This window comes from Cibotium barometz, chromosome 57 (assembly GCF_041138505.1).
Source record: "Cibotium barometz isolate CiBa-2024 chromosome 57, ASM4113850v1, whole genome shotgun sequence".
NCBI classification, from domain to species: domain Eukaryota; kingdom Viridiplantae; phylum Streptophyta; class Polypodiopsida; order Cyatheales; family Cibotiaceae; genus Cibotium; species Cibotium barometz.
In genome coordinates, this window is record NC_141102.1 from 9,970,225 (window position 1) to 9,991,493 (window position 21,269).

The window sequence follows — 21,269 nt, forward strand, 5'->3', positions numbered from 1 at the left end:
TTACCTCAACTAATCCTTGAGTTTAATTGCTTTTGGAATGACCATCTTATAACTCTTTTCTTAGTTGGTTGAGCTCCATGTATGAGCTCTATCTCATGATCCACCTCACGAATTCAGGGCAAATCAATCAAATCTTAGGAAATATATTAGCACACTCATTTAACCATTCACGTTCCTTCATATTCTTTGCATGTAGTAGATGGGGTTAATCTTAGCAACATAAATTTCATGTTTCTTCCTAAGTTTCTTCAATAGTCTAGATGCCCTTATGAGTTGTTGGGTAGGAACACCAATTACTCCCATCCCTTGCACCTTTCTTGTCTTGAACTTTATTCATTTCTTGGGCCAAATTACTTTCCTACTTCTTAAGCAAGGTAATAATAGGGACGAAAAATATATTTGATCTAATCTTCTCTTTAATCTTAGAGGCTAAGAGATTTGAAATTATAGTTTAAGTAATGACATTTTTTTGCTAAGGGCAGCACGACCATATTCTCTTTTCCTAGCCTATATTTGATTTCAAAATCAAACTCTTGAAGTGGTTTGCATCCATCTTCTCAACCTTATGTTAAGATCATTTTGAGTGAATATTCACTTTAGGATTAATAAACAAAGTGAACTACCCGAGGAGATAGTGTCACTAAAGCTTCAAGGCATGCACTATTACAAGCAACTCAAGATCATGGACAACATAGTTCCTTTCATGTGGTATCAATTTTTGAGATTTATATGCTATGGGGCATCCTTCTTACATTAAGATTCCACCAACTATGAATCCACTAGCATCAATGATGACTTCAAAGGTTTCACCAAATTTTGGTAACATTAGCAGGATTTGTCACTCATGCGACTCTCATCTTATCAAAGGCACTTTAACACATCAAAGATCATCAAAATAGAATGTCCTCTATCAAAGGAGAAGTGATCTTGGCATATGAGCACAAGGAATACAAATCCAATACCATCTTGTTAAACCTATGAATCCTCTAACATCCTTTACCCCGTATTTGGTTTTGGTTAATCAATAACAGCTTGCACCCCTCAAGATTAGCTGTTATTCCATCCTTAGACACTATGAACCTTAGATATTCAATTTCAAGATTAGTTGTTATTCCATCCTTAGACACTATGAACCTTAGATATTCAATTTGATCAATAAAGTAGATACACTTACTCTTCTTGGTGAAAAGGTTATGCTTTCTGAGGATTTCAAAGACTTCATGCACATGCTTCTCATGATCTATGATACTTTTGGAGTAAATGAGATTATCATCAAAGAAAACTAAAACAAAATCATCTAAATGCTCTTTGAAGATTTCTTGCATTGATCGATTAAAGGTACCGTAGGGCATTAGTTAATCCAAATGGAATTACTGTGAACTCGTAATATCCATATCGGGTATTAAAATATATCCTAGGAATATCCTTCTCCTTAATCCAAATCTAATAATAGCATAACTTTAAGTCAAGATTTGAAATATCTAGGCAGCAATATAACCCACGCACTTAGTTGCAACATAGTCAAGAGCGTATATCAAAACTTCAAAAAATAAATGTAAAGTTGAGCCCAACATTGAAACACCTTTGATAAGCTGCATGTGGCTACATGAATGTGACTTACAAAACAAATAATTTGATTGCATACCCATCATGTATGAGAAAAAGAGATATGCTTAATTACAACAAATAATACAAGATATGGCTTTGTAGCTTGGATATAAAAATAATTTAATGGCTTATTTGGTACTTGAAGGAATTTGAGCTGTATAACAATACCAATGAACTTTGTGCCCCTTTGTGTATTCTTTCAAAATAAACTCTCATCAAATGCTCGCTCTCTCAAGATCTCTAGAAGTTATTAAAAATGTGTTTCATGTGTACTTCCTTTTATCTGTGTTAAAAATGTGTTTCATGTGTACATTTTATCTGTGTTAAAAATGTGTTTCATGTGTACTTCCTTTTATGTGTTTCATGTGTACTTCCTTTTATGTGTTTCATGTGTACTTCCTTTTATCTCGCGCATATAACCATCATCATAACCATATAATAACCATTGTTTTCATAAATATATGAAGTTGTTGAGTTGTTTGACTCCTCATCTTTGGAATCATAAGATAAGAACCTGGCATGTTCCACATCACCTCATATAAAGTGTCATTCATAATAATCGTGTTGGTTCCATCTAAGTTCTTATGAATGACTTTCTTGTAGCCAATAAATTTATTCATTTTTTGACATGCCTCTTGGCCCATTATAACTTTAAATTTCTTGTGATGGTTTGGAAAGCACAACTCAATAATGCGACAAGCTAAAAGATCCCTCCCCCTCCGTGCAACAAAATCGGGGGTGCTAGCAACAACATAAGTAGCACTTCTTGCACAGGGTAGAGCCTCTCACTCGAGGCCTCGCCCACCACGGATATCTGGTCAAGAGACTAATCCCTCGGTTCTTCCAAAACCGAACCTAAAAAACTTCCCTCGCCCCCCAGAAAGTTGGGGCGATTCCTCTAGGATATTTTTATTCTAACGTAGTCAAGAGCCTTAACTAAATAAACTGATCCGATCGAACCCGCAAGTCACATGATCAGATCAAGGAAAAGACTTGCACTTGGATCATAGAGACCAACGCTTTTTTCCTCATCGAGAGGCACAGCCGTTGATTCTTTTCCATAGAACAAAGACTATCCGGGATTTACTTCATCTATTGTACCATAACAGAAATTGAGTCTCATTTTAGGGATCCATCAGTCCAGCCTAACCCCATCTAGTCCCATGGGTTAGCCAACTGCCCAAACCACTGTAGTGATAGGATCCATTTAGGATTTTGGTTATGTTTTGTCTTGGGTATCAGGGGAAAAGAGTTCCCAGGCCCCCTAACCGGCGCTTCAAGCAAACGTCAAGATAGTCACACCACTTACACACCCAATATAAATTGCCTGTTTCACAAATTCAGCTATCTTTAAAATAATCTTTTAATGAAACCATAGTATCACTAATCATAATCCTCCAAAATATCCGGTTGAATTCTAATTTCCAATCATTCCTTCATCGGTGTACCTATGGCATCATTGGCAACTAGAACACTCACCACTTATTCACTCAGGGGCCTTTTCAATAGTTCCTAGCTCATAATACCCAAAAATATACTCACTTATAAAAATCCAGATGGACTCTCCGTTGAAGATCAGCAAGATCAATCCATATAAAAGAGCCATGGACTCATCCGTTGAGGACCAGCAAGGTCAATCAACCAGATCCATGCCCGGGTTCAGAAAACAACTCTAACTCCTTGTTCCACTTTCTTCCTTGACGCACGCATGGGTATCTTCGGACCGAGAGCCTGAGCTCTGTATGGTTAGCACCCTCTAGGATCCTTTGCTCACAGGGTACCTAGCCCTTCACTCATAGGCCGCTTCCTTGGTCCCTCATCCACCATACTACCGGAGGCTCACCATTTAAATCGAACCGAGGCTAGTCAAGACCTCGGCCGACCTTGCTACGCGAGACGTCCTCCGTTGACTCTCCGTCAGCTATTGCAACTTTATCAATTTGGTCTCCAACCACCACGACCTCATTCATAAGATGGTCAAAATGCTTTCCCAGCATTCTTGACATAAAACAGTCATTTAAAAACAGGTCATAATTCTAGTTTCTAACGAACTCTCATCTTTCCACATTGTTCAATCCACATCCAATCATATGTATTCCCATCGTCCTTCATCCATTCTCATCCAATCACATCATATTACATCTCATCACATCTATCCCTCATCACATCTTGTCCCTCATCACATCTATCCCTCATCACATCTTGTCCATTCTCATCTACCCATATCCACATCACATCACATCACATTCATTCACATCTCATCTCATCCATTCACATCTACCTCGATCCACATCACATCACATCACATCACATCACATCACATTCATTCTCATCACATCTCATCCATTCACATCTATCCCTATTCACATCACATCACATCACATCACATCCATTCACGTCACATCTCATCCATTCACATCTATCCTGATTCACATCACATCACATCACATCTCATCTATTCACATCTCTCCCGATTCACATCTCATCTATTCACATCTCTCCCGATTCACATCACATCACATTCATTCACATCACATCTCATCCATTCACATCTACCTCGATTCACATTACATCACATCACATCACATCACATCACATCACACCTACCTCGATCCACATCACATCACATCACATCCATTCTCATCACATCTCATCCATTCACATCTATTTACATCACATCACATTCACATCTATTTACGTCCATTCTCATCACATCTCATCCATTCACATCTATTTACATCACGTCACATTCACATCCATTCACATCTCATCGCATCTATTCACATGCATCACATTCATTGCATCCCTATTCCATCACACACATTCTATCCCCATTACATCACGTCCACATCTATCTACATCACATCTCATTCATTCCATCCACATTATATCACGTCCACATCTATCCACATCGTATCTCATTCATTCCATCCACATTACCTCACATCCACATCCATCCACATCATATCTCATTCATTCCATCCATATTACATCACATCCATCCAGTCATTCGCATGCACGTCTATCCACATCCATCCATTCATTCACATTCACATCTATCACTTCACATCCATCCATCCATCCACATCCATCCAGTCATTCGCATGCACGTCTATCCACATCCATCCATTCATTCACATTCACATCTATCACTTCACATCTTATTCTCATCCATTTACATCACATCACACCCATACATATCATTACATCTCATTCACATCTATTCACATTCACATTCACATATATTCACATCACATGACATTTCATCCACATCTCATCACATCCACATCCACATCCCTTTACATCACATCACATCTCATCCACATCCATTTATATCACATTCATCTTATCACATCCACATCCACATCCACATCCATTTACATCACATCACATCCTTTCACATATCCTCACATCTCATTCTCATCTCTTCATTCACATCCACATCCATTTGCATCACCTCACATCCCATCCACATTCATTTACATCACACCACATCTTATCACATCCCATCCACATTCATTTACATCACACCACATCTTATCACATCCATATCCACATCCATTTACATCACATCACATCTTATCACATCCACTCACATATTATCACATCGCATTCACATCTTATTCACATTTAGTAACATATTCTATTTTTGATACCGATGGAAATTTTCTAAATTTCTTCCAATTGCTTGGCCTAGTTAAAGGTACTTTTTCTCGACGGATATTTTCATATTCTTTCTCAAATTTCTCAAGTGAAATATATTCAATATTCTTCTTTTGAGTAAAAGATTCATGGGATTTACAAAAATCAATTCTACCCATATTTTCCAATAATGCTCAAAATTTCACTTTTGATAAATACTCATAATTTGAATTATGCTAAAAATTTCTCTTTTTCCATTTAATTTCTTGGATCTCAAATATCATGGAAATTCCTCTTTTTGCATTTAAATGATTGAATTTCAAATGTCATGGAAATTTCTCTTTTATCATAAAATAAATTTATCTAAAATTTCTCTTTTCTTTAATAAAAATATCCATTAATTCAAATATGTCAAGAATTCCACTTTTACCATTTAAATGATTGAATTCCAAATGTCATGGGAATTCCTCTTTTATCATTTAAATTTTCTCATACATAAAATAAATTTATTTAAAATTTCTCTTTAAATAAAAATATTCATTATTTGAATATACCAAAATTTTTCTTTTTCCATTTAATTACATGGATCTCCATATTATCATGGAAATTCCTCTTTTTGCATAAAAATAAAATTAAAAGTAGTTTTTTAACTACTTATAAGAATTTACCATAATTTTATTATCATAAAAGCAAAAAAGGTATTTTCTTAACCTCTAGCTTTACAAGCTAGAGATTGATTTTGCATTAAGAATTTATCAATGAGAAGCATGAATTTGCTAAAGAATTAGTCATAGGAATGACTATTCTATTAGGAGAGAGAGATATACATAAAAAGCATTCTAATTAAGCATAAAGATTAACCTTTTTGTGATTAATCATTAAAACTCTTAGAGAAAGCTTTAAAAATAACTAATTAAAAACTTCTAAATCTTGAGAGGGGTTGAGAAGTGAAATCATTGAGAATATTAATGAAAACCATGAAATTACTTCTTACCTCTAGATTTGGCTTGCTTCTTTATCTTAGAAGGAAGCCCCCAACCAATCAATTGGTTTAGTATGTTGAGAAGAAAGCTCCAAGGATTGTTGAAGAGAGAGACAAGCTCCAAGCTCTTCGAAAGTAGAGGATTTTTAAGGGATAGTAGAAAATATCATTATTTTAATGTAATACTGGCATGGTATAGCTCATAGATTTTTTACAAAAGACTAAGGATCTATTTATAGCTGAGGGAGGCCACTAACTAAGTCCAATTGGGTTCTAGAATTTTTCAGGTTCAGTTTGGCTCAATTTGGACAAGATTTGGATAAGTTTGGCTCCCTTTTTTATTTGGGTTGATCCAAGAGAGAGGAGAGATAAAAATATCATATTTTTTTGAATTAAAAACTCATCCACATGTGGGAAATAGGCCCCTACCTCAAGAGTCCCCCTCTCCTTACCAAGGTGTCATAAATGCATCATTATTTCAAAATATCTCATTTTTTTAGTAATATCTCATAGTTTTTAACTAATAAACCTTGTACTTAGTCAACTCTTCATCTTATATGAGTATTTACTCATTTTTAGATATTTTCTTTTATTCTTTTGGATTTATTTCATCCCCACACTTGGATTAATCCAATTGGCCCATTAGAACCTTAATTGGAACATAATCCAAAAATTCCTGAAAATGTAGACCCTTAGGCTAAGGTCCTTTATACACATTTTAAATTAATTCCAAATGCACATTGGAAAGTTCTTTTTGAATTTTTGTTTCAGGGGAATCCATTTTAGACACTAGGAGGATTTTTATATCCAAGGATATCTCAGTTTTAGATTATCTCTCTCTAGACATTATCTCTCTCTAGGCCAAAATAGGGTAAAACAAGATCTTTCTTCTATTTCAGAGGGGAATAATTTCAAGAATAGAAAGGGAGGTTCTTACACCTTTACACCTCAAAAGCTGGAGGGAGGAATCTTACATCCTAACCCACTTAAAAAATGCGAGATGTCCTTATCTCGCAGTTGGAGGACAAACTCTTTCCCTTAAGATCCAACTGATTCTGGGGTTCCTTATAGTCTGGTCAACCCAAAGAGAATCCTGGGATAAAGATCCCTTCTAAAAGAAGAATATATAGGACTCATTATCATATAACAATTCATTCAGAACATATCATTCATATCCTTAACACAATAATGATCCATTAGACCAAAAATTCCATCTAAATATTCCTCCACGGGAATTTTAGTTATGTAGGTTGTCAATTTGTCATCCCTTAATTTGAGCCATTGGGTCAAAGGTAAAATAGCAGCAATCTGTCAGCACAATCCACTAATCTCGTAGTGATTTACTGAAGTCATTATCGCCATTCTAGTTATTAACATCATTACTGGGATCACTACTACATGTTAGCCTAATACCGGCGTTTATACCGACGAAATATAACGGGGTATAAAAAAGCCTCGTCGTCGGTATAAGCGTCGGTATGAGCGTCGGTACCGTAACGTCGGTATAATTGTCGGGGATTTTTACCGACGCTCATACCGACGCTCATACCGACGCTCATACCGACGCTCATACCGACGCTGTACCAAATTTTTTTTTGGGCAAAATGCTGCTGCCTGGCTGTTGCCTGACTGCCTGCAATGAACAGGATCAAACAGCAAACAGACAGCACCAGTAAAGCACAAAATTTGTAAAATGAAATGGTAAAATTGGTATGGGCGTAAGGTTTGTGGTGTGGGCATGCCTGAAGGTTGGGGTGTGTATATGGGGGTGTCTAACGGAGTGTATATGCTATGCATGGCTAAGCCTTGCTTGCCTTTGGACTAGGCTTGTCTATGCATGGCCAAGCCTTGCTTGCCTTTGGACTAGGCTTGGCTATGCTTGGCTATGCATGGGTCTTGCTTGCCTTTGACCTAGGCTATGCATGGGCATGGCTATGTCAAAGCAAATAAGGCCACACAAGAGGCTATGCAGCCGTGGTTGCATAGCCTCTTGTGTGGCCTTGCTTTCCTTTGGCCTAGGCTTAGCTATGCATGGCTATGCCTAGGCTTTGGCTATGCATGGCTAAGCCTTGCTTGCCTTTGGCCTAAACTTCTTGGCTATGCATAGCCAAGCCTAGGCCAAAGCAAATAAGGCCACACAAGAGGCTATGCAACCACGGCTGCGTAGCCTCTTGTGTGACCTTGCTTTCCTTTGGCCTAGGCTTGGCTATGCATGGCTATGCCTAGGCTTGGCTATGCATGGCTAAGCTTTGCTTGCCTTTGGACTAGGCTTGGCTATGCATGGCCAAGCCTTGCTTGCCTTTGGACTAGGCTTGGCATAGCCAAGCCTAGGTCAAAGCAAATAAGGCCACACAAGAGGCTATGCAGCCGTGGTTGCATAGCCTCTTGTGTGGCCTTGTTTTCCTTTGGCCTAGGCTTAGCTATGCATGGCTATGCCTAGGCTTTAGCTATGCATGGCTAGGCCTTTCTTGCCTTTGGCCTATGCCCATACGTAAGGAAAAGCATACGCATGGCTATGCTCATGCATATCCAAGAAAAAAAGGCCATACATGACCTTTTTTGCTTTTGACCAAGGCTTGGCTATGCATGGGCATAGCCATGCCTAGCCTATGCCCATGCATAAAGGTATGACTATACCTATACTACCCAACTCCCACAATGGGGCATTTTTCAAATTGAGAGAAGCATAAAAGAGAGGTAGAGTTTAGGCACTTACCTCAAACAAGATACCCTTGCCCTCTTGCAAAAATATGCAAAAATAGAAAACAAAAAAACACAAAATCAACATTAGCATAGTAAAAAAAAAGGGCAAAATCAACAAGAAAGAGAAGATAAGGGGGTAGGAGAAAGGGAAGGGGAGGGGGAGCTAGCATAGAGATTAAACACAAAACCCTTGTGTGGCCTTACTTGCCTTTGGCCTACGCTTGACTATGCCCATGCATAAGGAAAAGCATAGCCAAGCTTAGGCATGGCTATGCCCATGCATAAAGGCATGCCTATACTACCCCAACTCCCACAATGGGGCATATTGAAAATTGAGAGAAGCAAAAAAGAGCTAGAGTTTAGGGCACTTACCTCAAACAAGATACGCGTGTAGAGAATACTTGCCCTCCTGCAAAAACACACAAACAGAAAACAAGAAAACACAAATCAACATTACCATAGCAAAAAAAAAGGGGAAAATCAACATAACCATAGAAAGAAAGAGAAGATAAGGGGTAGGAGAAATAGGGGGGGAGGAGGGGGGAGTTAGGAGAGAAGGAGAGAGGGAGTATGGTGTGTAGGGAGGATGGTAAGTGAAGGAGAGAGGGAGTTTGGACACAAAACCTTCAAACAGAGCAACGCTGCGAAAAAACCAGAAAATAGGCTCTCGGCTGTGAAAAACTTACGGGCGTCGGTATGGGCATCGGTATAGGCGTCGGTATGAGCGTCGGTATGAGCGTCGGTATCAGCGTCGGTATGAGCGTCGGTAAACCAAAATTTAAAATTACCCCGCCAAACTTGTATCCTCCAATATTACGACGGGCATACCGACGCTCGACATTTGCGTCGGTATTTGAGCGTCGGTATGCCCTCAAGCTCTTGTAGTGGATTTCTCCCATTCATTCTCATTGTGGCTTTGTTCAACTTATCTTCTTTCAACCAGAATTCGAGAATCATCATCTTTCAATCAGAATCCAAATCAACTCATCAATTCTCAACCAGAACTCTAAAATCATATCAACCAGCATTCGAATTCATCATCTGGATAGCATTTTTGCTTATAATTTTAAGGTCTTAGCTTTACTCCTATATATTGTTAGTAAAGAGTTGTAGATATACTCACGGTATATATGGGTAGTCGCAGTCCTTGGAGTTATAAGGTAAATACCATCATATCTAGGCCTCAAGCAAGTCACGGATTCTATACAATTACACTACTTCATAGATTTTTAACATTTCTTACTTCTCGGTTGATCCACTTTAGCCAATTCGCTCTCTCATACCAGCTGAAAGATCCCTACCCCCTCGGCGCAACGAAATAGGGGATGCTAGCAAAGGAAGTAGCCCTTTTTGCACAGGGCAGAGCCTCACTTGAGGCCTCGCCCCCACGGATATCCAGTCAAGAGACTAATCCCTCGGTTCTTCCGAACCTGAAAAACTTCCCTCGCCCAGAAAGCACGGGTGATTCCTCCATGATATTTTTATTCTAACGTAGTCAAGAGCCTTAACTAACCAAACTGATCCGACCAAACCTGTAAGTCACATGATCAGATCAAGGAAAAGACTTACACTTGGATCATAGAGACCAACGCTTTTTTCCTCATCGCAGCCGTTGATTCTTTCCATAGAATAAAGACTATCCAAGATTTACTTCATCTCTATCGTACCATAATAGAATTGAGTCTCATTTTAAGGATCCATCAATCTGGCCTAACCCCATTATGTCCCATGGGTTAGCCAACCGCCCAATAGTGATAGGATCCATTTAGGAATTTGGTTATGTTTTGTCCCGCGGGTACCAGGGAAAAGAGTTTCCAGGCCCCCTAGCCGGTGCTTCAAGCAAACTTCAAGATAGTCACACCACTTACACACCCAATATGAAATTGCATGTTTCACAAATTAGCTGTCTTAAAATAATATTTTACTGAAACCATAGTATCACTGATCATAATCCTCCAAAATATCCGGTTGAATTCTAATTTCCAATCATTCCTTCATCGGTGTACCTATGGCATCATTGGCAACCATAACGCTCACCACCTGTTCACTCAAGGGCCTTTTCAATATTTCCTAGCTCATAGTACCCGGAAATATATTCACTTATAAAAATCCAGATGGACTCTACGTTGAAGATCAGCAAGATCAACCAACAGATCCATATAAAAGAGCCATGGACTCATCCATTGAGGACCCGCAAGGTCAATCAACCAGATCCATGTAAAAGAGCCATGGACTCATCCATTGAGGACCCGCAAGGTCAATCAACCAGATCCATGCCCGAGTTTAGAAAACAACTCTAACTCCTTGTTCCACACACATGTGGGTATCTTTTGTGAGATCCCATTGCCCCCCCTCTGCGCACCGGATTCCCGGTTGGTAGCAGCGGAAGTAGCTTCCTCTTGTGCAGGGTAGGGTTTCCCACTCGGGGCCTTGCTCTTGAATGTCCGGGCACGAGACTAATCTGGTGGTCATTCCGAAACTAAAACCGAGAAAATTTCCCTTGCCCGAAAAACGGGGACGACTCCACCTTTTTCAATTTCTTAACCAATTTTCTAACGAGGTCAAGAGACTAAACCAACCTTCATCTGATTAAACTAGATAGAAGGAAAACTATTATAGACTTAACTTGAAGAAATCAACGCTTTTTTCCTAGTTGAATCAGGCACAGCCGTTGATCTATTCATTTGAGAAGTCTTCACGCTTTTATTTAACTACTCGAGTTCTAAGCGTATTCCTATTAATCCATTTTATTATTAAAACTCTACTGATTCCACCCCATCCGGCCCATGGGCTAGCTACCGCCCAACCACTAGAATTGGTAGAACCAGACACGTACTCACCCACCCATAATTGAATGCCTTTCTTAACTTTTGCTTTAGAATATAGATACGCACACACTCCTCTTTAAAACTTTAACTTATAAAACAATCCATTGATAAACAATTATTGGTTACAAATGTCATAACTCAAAATTTCCATCCAATCCTTCTTTCTCAACAAAAAAAATATCACTCTGGACTCTCCGTTGAGACTAGCTGGTCAGCAAAACGAGATCCAGTAATAGATTACAATAAACATTGGTCCATCATACAATATCTTCCTCAACATATGCATGGGTGTCCTCGGCACCGCGGGTCAGAACCCTCCAGGATCCTCCTTAGGTGTCCTGGCACTTCACTCAGGGACCACTTCGTCGACCCTCGTTCATCGTACCACCGAAAGCGCACCATTTTAACCATACTGAGGCTGGTCAAGACCTGGGCAGGCTTTGCCGCGTGAGCTGTCCTTTGAACACTCCCCACCAGTTGTTGCAATTGAACTTCCCTTAGAAAAACACATATACCAAATGCTCCCTCTAGCATTTTGGCATAAGACAGTCCTTTAAGAAAATAGGGTTTCTATGCAAGTTTTCAGTTTTGATTTTCTTTTGAATACAATGAGTATATCTTAAATCCGTGTCTCCAAAACTTCTTGATCATAGGTCTGAATTCCAAAATAGAATTCCTTGAATTCTGTACCCTTGATCCTCAGATCAATTCAAAGGGTCTCAACTTAGTTTCAGATTTGGTGGGAGATTTGAGTGAATTTTCCTAAACTGGTCACATCGTCTTTCCTTGAAACTAACGAAAGAGTTTGGTCGTGAAACTAACGAAAGAGTTTGGTCGTGGTCATAGTCTTGCTGATTCAGGTTTCGAATCTGATAAGGTTCTTCCTGAACTATCTTTCTCAAAAGGGGGTGATATTTCAATTACTATTTTACTGAATTTCATTCATTGAATATTCACTTAATTGATTTCTAAACTAATCAAACGAAATTTTGATGAGGAATAATTTAATCATTGATCTGAAATTCAGACTTTGATAGATTTTGATGAGGAATAATTTAATCATTTATCTGAAATTCAGACTTTGATAGATTTTCTGGATTTTCTCATTACAATCCGAGAGAATATAAAATGATGGAAATTTCTCTCTTAGAGTCTTTACTTATTTATTTATCAAATACTAGTAGAAATTAAACATAGAATTAAAGAGAACTCTAATTTTGATATAAAAATTCTTTATGCATCTATTTATGCATAAAATCAATTTAATAGGAATAACACTTTTAAAATAAAAAGAATTTCTATTATGCATCCTTCCATGCATAAAAATTTAATTCAATGAAAATAACACTTTCATAATAAAAATTTCTATTATGCATCTTTCTATGCATAAAATTTAAATCCAACTAAAATAACACTTTTATAAAAAAAAAATCTTTTATGCATCTTTCCATGCATAGAATTTAAATCTAATGAAAAGAACACTTTTATAATTAAAAAAAAATTCTTTTATGTATCTTTCCGTGCATAGAAATTAAATCTAATGAAAATAACACTTTTAATTAAAAAATATCCAATATGCATCTTTCTATGCATAGAAATTGAATCTAATGAAAATAACACTTTTATAATTAAAAAATATCCAGTATGCACCTTTCTATGCATAGAAATTGAATCTAATGAAAATAACACTTTTATAATAAAAAATATCCAATATGCATCTTTCTATGCATAGAAATTGAATCTAATGAAAATAACACTTTTATAATAAAAGAAAATCCTTTTATACATCTATTTATGCATAAAATAGGAATAACACTTTTAAATTAAAAGAATTTCTTTTAGAATGCACAAACGGTGGGGATTATTTCTTTTGAATAACATAAAGATTAAACTTATTTTCACAAAATTTAAGAAAATTTTACCATAACCTCCTTTGTATGGCTGACCATTTCTCAATTTTTACATTCTAAATTTACTTTAAAATTTATCCCAAGATGAAATAAAGCACTCTAATCTAATCAGTTTTTACTTCTAAAGAGTAATCAATAGGAAAGTTTAACTTAATTTATTTTTTTCTCATTTTAGGATAAAGAAAGGTTGAAATTCTTAATGAAGAGAAGGGGGAAGCCTTTTCATCAAGGCTTCACATCCATATTCACATTAAAAAGCAAAGAATTCAAAAAACCATAGAGTCGAATTAAAAAAAAAGTAGAATTCTAAACTTACATGGAGTTTTGTGAGCTTTCCTTTGGCTTGAGGGATTGAGGGTTCTACTCTTGTTTGGATCAAGAGTGGCCACCAATTCTTTGTAGAGGAATTAGTCAAAAACAAGTGAAATATTAAGTGAATTCAATGTTTTTGGCTCTGGGGAGGAGTAGAGTAACAGTGCATAAACACTATTAAGCTTTTACAAAGGGGGAGGCTTCTATTTATAGGAAAAAGTGAGCCTCTAACCAAGCAAATTGATTCTAGAATTTTCCAGATCAGTTTGGTCAATTTTTGACCATTTTTGGGTCAGTTCAGCTTACTTTTTGGAACTAGACTTGAATTAGGAGAGAGGAGAGATGAAATATCTCATTATTTGAGAGTTTAAAACTCCTCCACACATGTGAAATAGGCGCCTCCTTCATGAGTATCTTCAGCCATGCAAGAGACATTTTACTTTTCTCGTTGTACCCGGTGATATCAAAGTATTCTTCCATTACTTTGATCCACTTCTCCACAACCTCGCCCAAGTTTTCCCCTTCACCCTTGAAAGGTCCAGGCTGCGATCTATGAAGAGTTTACGAACATCCAAGTCGAGCTCTTCCTCATCGAGTTGGGGGTTAAATTCCTACCACGACGACCTCAATCCATGATCCTATCAATACAAAAATTCTTGTTAAGTTCTTTTATTTACAATTCCAATCCAACTTTAGATCCAACTGATTCTAGGGTTCTTTAGATTGGTCAGGCCCCCATAGAATCATGGGATAAAGATCTTTTCTAACAGAAGAACATACAAAACTCATTATCACAGAATAATTCATTCATATTCTTAACACAGTAATGGTCCATCAGACCAAAAATTCCATCTGATCGTTCCTCCACACATGAATTTTAGTTATGCAGGTTTTCAATTTGTCATCCCTATTAAGATATAGGCCTTGGAGCCTTAGTGAACAAGGGTGTAGAAGGTGTGTGGGTGTGTGGGTGTGAATGGTCCTAAGGGAGCCACCTAACCCTAGGCCACTAGCAAGTCTATTTAAAGGCACATGCCAAAGGCATTTCTATTGAGCAAGAAGCCTAGTTGTATTTTGAGCAACTTTAAAAGCAAGATATTTTCTTGTATATTGTGAGTCTTTCTCCTTCACATAATGATCTAGCATGAGCACTACGAAATTGTATCATGGTATCTAGAGCTTGGCAAGATTAGATCACTTTTGTGGTGTAGAATAGGTCAATTGTATCCCTTTTCTTTTGTGGAGCTGAACCTCCTGCCAGTGGAGGAGCTCTAGCAACTCATGGAGGCAACAACTCGGCGAGCTCTCATTTGGGAAAATGTAGAGGAGGTCCGGGCGCTCAGGGTCGTACAACCAATCGACGGATTCCTCTTCTCCTAGCCACGACATTCCCGTCTGAGCAGGCTAGCGCTGTTTTCTACACTGTTGGATGTCGTACAACAATAGCCGTGTGTAGGCAATTGCAGGCTGTGTGGGCTTAGGGCTTTTGAAGCCCATAGCCTCAACTATCTACAGTCAAGATTTCAGCCCGAATGGCGGCCTGAATCATGCGCTATTGTCAAAAAACCAGGCTGCTTTTTTGGTAGCCATTGAAGCTTCCATTAAAGCTTCAAAATCAAAGGTTTTCTTTCACTAATCTCCTCTTGTTAAATAAGAGAAAGAGATATGGTGGTTGGGTGCATTTGAAGTGCCCAAAGAGATATGGTGGTTGGGTGCATTTGAAGTGCCCAAAGAGACCCATGAAGTTCTTGCATGGATGTTTAGAAGGATTCCTTTCATCAGTTAGGTCATTAAGGCTCAAATTACAGGTGAGAATATTGATGTTCAGGGTATAGGGACATTTGATGTGGATTGTCACTTGGGTGGGGACTTAAAAACTATTAAGTGTATGCTGGATGCTGGGGGTACAAGCAAGGGGCAAACTCTCTATATCCTTGCCCATTCTGCATAAAGGGCTACAAGAAAAAGGGTAACCAGAAAGGGAAGAAAAGGGCACAAGCTGCCGAGGTCGAGGGGATGAGGACAACTTGAACAAAGATTTCAAGGATGAGCACAACCAAGTCAAAGATAGAGAATGGGATGGAGGCATCTTGCAATGCCCCATGCTTGAAGAGCCAAATCGTCGATGAAGGACAAAAGCTGGAATACAATAATTGCTTTTCCACTTGACAACATGCACTTTTACACCTTGCATGCATTTATGCGAATATTTGATCGCTTGCTCAAGCTTTACATCGAATATGCCTTCACCATGAAACCAACTCAGCGAGATCAAAAGAAGCATTGGGTAAAGTAGAGGAGCTACTCAACTCCTTGGGATGTCATGGGGGGAATGTTCAGATAGTAGTTAAGGACACAGGGGAGAGCCATGAGGTTGCTCAACAGGTGTCCATGAGTGGGGTGAAAGCTCAAAGATTCTTTGCGAAACCCCCAAAGAAGCTTGGTAGAAGATTAAGCAATCACGTAGTAGGACAAGAGGAGAAAGCGTGGGAGCTCTGGAAGGACTTGTGCAAAGTCACAAAACTGACAATGAGGTCGATCCAATCGTCCATCCATCAACACAAACAAGTGTGGGAAACCTTCAATAAAGTGATATGCTTAATGAATCGAAGCCATACCACTACGGAGTACAAGACTCAATCCCAAGAAGATTTACTTGAGTTTACAAAGTCCATTGTGACACCCTGGTTGGGGGGAGAAACGAACATAACACATTACATGGTATGCCTCTTCTAAATTTATAATGTTTCTCTTGTACCATGTTTCCATGGCTAACATTATGCAACTTTAACTGCAGCATATTCTTTATGCTCATGGTGCATATTTTATGAATAAGTATGGGTCCCTAGATATGTTTAGCACACAAGGCATGGTGCGTATTTTATGAATAAGTATGGGTCCCTAGATATGTTTAGCACACAAGGCATGGAGGGGTCCCATTATCATGCAAGAGGAGTTTATTTCAAGAGCACGCAGCAAAAAGGAGGAGGACAACTGCGCACTAACTATCTTGTTGAGATGTTCAATTGGTTCTTCAAGTATACCTTTGGCAGAGTACAAAATATGCAGCGTGCAAGCGTCTGACCTTGCAAAGAAAGCACGAAGGGAAGAGAGGACCACAAAATCCTATAAATGGAACTTCTCGTTAGGTCCATGGCATCATGCCATGTGGCACAGTGCTATGATACGTTATGGTAAAAAGTGGGTCAAAAACACACAATAATCCTTTTTTGATGCATGTAGGCCTCTTGGCGTGTACACGGCCTACCCTAGGAAACCCTACCCTTTTTTGGGTACGCTCCCTTTTTTAAAAAACTATATAGAGGCTCATTTTTTTCTAAGTTTTTTTTTTGGGCACCTACCTCTCCCCTCCCCCCCAGCACACCAAACCTCAAAACACACTATCTAATATAGTGACGTGCACAAAAAACACCGTAAAGAAGATGATGCCCAACCAGAACACTCTCCAAGGCACACACAACCCACCGATCCGCCACACGAGGGCAAAGGTTCAAAGGGGCCACGTGTAACTGGGAAGAGATTGAATATCACATTGAAGAGACCAAGGGTAGACCCTGAACTAAACCCAAACCTCCGAGACGAGGATGCAATGGAATAGGATATAGAGGAAGAGCGCCCAAGGCATGTTGTGAGCGATTCTGATTGAACAGATGACAATGAAGAATCAGAGGCCACCGATCTCGATAGGCCACCGTGGGATGGTGAGGATATTCCCAGACATCCTACCCCACAGGAGGCAAGACCATACATGTGGGCATGGGAGAAATTCCAAGTCGTCCCTCGACCTTCACCCAGATCCAAAAGGCGACGAGGGTGAGGAGGAGGAGGAGCAGGAGCAGGAGCAGGAGTAGGTTCCTCAACAGGAACAACCTATGCCTACCCCATCTAAGAGGACCAAGGGACACAAAACGAAGTATTACAAGAAGCCTCAACGCAAGCCCACCTAGCAAGTGCAGATTCCATGTGTGCCACAGAAGAAGCGTCGCTACTACTACAGAGCATTTACGGAGATCAAGCACTACCAGAAGTCCACTGAGCTACTCATACACAGAGCGTCATTTGCCCGCACTTGCAAGGAGATAATGCAAAGCTACCGCAGTGATTATCGCATGTAGGGGGTCGCACTAGAAGCACTCCAAGAGGCTGTAGAGGCCTACTTGGTAAACATTTTTGAAGACACTAATCTATGTGTAATACATGCTAAGTGCGTAACCATCATGACTAAGGATATGCAACTCGCTTCTTCTTGGAGGATTCCCGGCCAAAGAAACTAGTGCCCTTGTATAACTATATTGTTGATATTCTAAGCCCTTTTTGTATCTTTTATCTGTGCAATGAAAGGAGTTTTTTGTCCATTACCTTGGCAAGAGCAATCTAGCTCTACAATTCTTTAAAATGTGTGTGCATCCAATCATGTGGTGTAAAGATGTGATAAAGTGTGTTTTGATCACTTATATAGTCCTAATCGGGGTTGAATTGTGCAAATTTAGCATTCCAATTGCAATATGAAGCCTTCACGACACTTTTGGTGCTTAACACATTTTAGGCTTCCATGTTGGTTGCTTGTGACACACTTGTTTCATAGGTTTGGCTCAAAGTTAAGGGTTGTGACGTCAATTTATGGTGCTATAAGGCCATATGCACCCTTGTGTCAAGGGTGCATATTTCTTTATTTGGCCATAGCATGTAATGGGAGTCGTGAGTGTGAAAAAGGGTAAAAGCAACCATTTTATGGTGTTTCACACATAATTTATAACATATGGTACTTGCTATTGGTGTTTAGAAAATAACAAATTTGAGCTATTCTTTAGCTTTTTTGCACAATCTGGGCATTATTATGATGTATAAAGGCCCCTTGCACCCTGCCACAAGGGTGCGACTTTTGGCCAAACAGGGAGGCCCGTTTGGCCAAAACTCGCACCCTTGTGGCAAGGGTGCAAGGGGCCTTAAAATGTCATTTGGTAGTATGAAAAGTCAAAATCCATCAAATTTGAATCCAAAATGTGCTTGCCTTTGTGTATAGTGTAACCTTTGTGTATATTGTAAGACATACAAGTGTTGTGCATAGTTTCATCAAACAATGTGGTGTAAATAGCCAAAGAAAAGAGAAAAGAGCCATGATTGTATGCACAAGAGACATCATTATATATATGCCAATACTTAAGATTATATTGATCAAAAGATAACAAAATTACATAGCAACGTCATTTTCAATGATCTTTTGAATCATGTCCATCTTTCTTTTCTTAGCTTCAGGTAGTTCTCCGATCAAAAGACACTTGGTGATCTCTTCGGGGTTGGTATGCCCTACAGCTTGACAAATTCCTACTTGTGCAAGCACTTTGCCTCTAAAGCCGGTGTATTGAATGTGTTAGTAGCTAAGACTTTGTTAACCAAAATAATACTATTTACAATATTGCCTATTGTGGATAGGCACAAAACCTTAGACATGGCCCTCAAAGCAAAGATGGAGTAAGTGTCTTCACGGGAGTAATCCTTGTGGATAATGGTGATATCCCCGATAGGCAAGTGGCCGATGTAGTGGGCAAGCGCAACATTGGGCCCAAATGCTTTGCATTTCCCTCCCTTACAAGACGACGAAGAGTCCAACTGTCCATCTCCAGCACATCCTCTTGCTTGGCATCATGGTCGGTAGCATCCAGTAAGCCTGAGGACTTCTAGTCCTCCACAACAGGTGGGTAATCCACCTCTCCAACCACATTGTTGGGGACAGGGACCCGCCCACATCCTGGTACTTGTCTTCCGGAACAATAACATTGTGGTCTTGTTCAAAATCCTCATTGACAAGGGCCACGGTTGCAGAAACACTGTCTTTGAGGGGGGCAAGAGCTTGTTGCCAAGTGTGTCATCTTCATTGTCAAAGGGGAATTCAGACTCGGTGCAAAGCATAGCCAGACACTCATCCAATCTAAGGTCTAGCGCCTTTTCTAGATCGTGCATGAAGACATATGGGATGCCCCTGATGACGATGGTGCCGATGTTGTTGATCTCCACCTCAGGTATGGTGTCTTCCTCCTTTTCTAGATCATGCATGAAGAAATATGGGACGCCCCCGATGACAATGGTGTCGATGTTGTTGATCTCAACCTCAGGTATGGTGTCGGGGGTGTCTTCCTCCTTCCCTGACTCTTTAGATGGCTCGGCCTCCTGCACTAGTTTCTCCTCCTTTTGCTTACTTGTGGGCTCCATTCCCACATCCTTTTCATCCCACACTACACCACCAAGATGTAAATGCATAATCTCCATGGGAGGGGGAGTAGGTAGCTCACTAACATGAAAGATGAGGTAGGCTCTTTGGGTTAAGAAGGTATTTCTCAGTTTACCTTTCTTCAATGATGCTACCACCTTTTTTGGGATGGTCACACATTGCATCATTGGTTTGTAAATTTTTGCAAAAGCAGCCTAGCCTCTATAAGTAGGGGCAGTCATTCTTGTGGATGTAGTGCAGGAGGTCCATGGGCACCCATAGCGTGATGTATCTTGGGGAAGCTCCACCATGCGTGGCCATAGCTACAAAGTGGCGGTCATGCAGAAGGATGGTGGTGTGCCAATCAGGCACCCGAGCAAACATGTCATACAAATCCTCGCGATCTACATGCTCTATGGGTGGAAAGCCACTCTAAGAAGTGTGCACGGGGATCCATGGGGGCTCATATTGCTCAAGAGTGTGCAAAGAGTGCAATAGCGGGTGTTGGCTAGTAGAGCTCCTAGAACTTGTGAACTGAGAAATGAGGAGAGGGTCCCTTTTATAGACCAAAAAACCCTAAAACTCTAAATTTTGAGACCCTCAAATTTGTACCTATACCATAACTTTGATACTCAAATTTTATAGACTTAAAACAATAAAAGATTCTAGAGCCATGTTGGAAGCGTTAAAAAGAACCAAACAAAAAAAAAACCAACCTCTTACTTGCAATTAAACAGAGTCATTGATCAAAATGTTGAAAATTCATATATTAATAATTTATGGTACAAAATGTGGCAAATGCCAGTTGATCCCGTAGAGAAAGATTCATATACAAATGACATGGCTATCATCATGCTGACAAAGTAAGGTCATTGGGACTCCAAGATCTTGAACCATTAATGTTGCGTCCAATCGTCTCCCAATTTAGCAAAATAAAAAAACACTTTAATGTTAGAGAATGACACATGAGTTTTATGTCCAAATGTCATGCTAGTAATTGGCATACCTTGTGAAATTTTAACTTGAAATGATAGTCCCCCACATCTTCAACACCC

General features: G+C 39.3%; 1 protein-coding gene across 1 annotated transcript in view; it reads right to left on the reverse strand.

Annotated features, from left to right (window-relative positions):
• The window catches only part of LOC147606405 (uncharacterized), a 42,988-nt gene extending 22,772 nt beyond the window's left edge, over positions 1-20,216 (reverse strand). The window contains exons 1-4 of the mRNA XM_086791836.1: positions 19,763-20,216; positions 19,449-19,642; positions 17,733-17,876; positions 17,578-17,644 (exon numbers count right to left, since the gene is read on the reverse strand). Coding sequence (XP_086647962.1) covers positions 17,578-17,644; positions 17,733-17,876; positions 19,449-19,642; positions 19,763-20,216 — 859 coding nt within the window. The remainder of the gene's footprint in view (positions 1-17,577; positions 17,645-17,732; positions 17,877-19,448; positions 19,643-19,762) is intronic.
• Between the last annotated feature and the right edge of the window lie 1,053 nt (positions 20,217-21,269).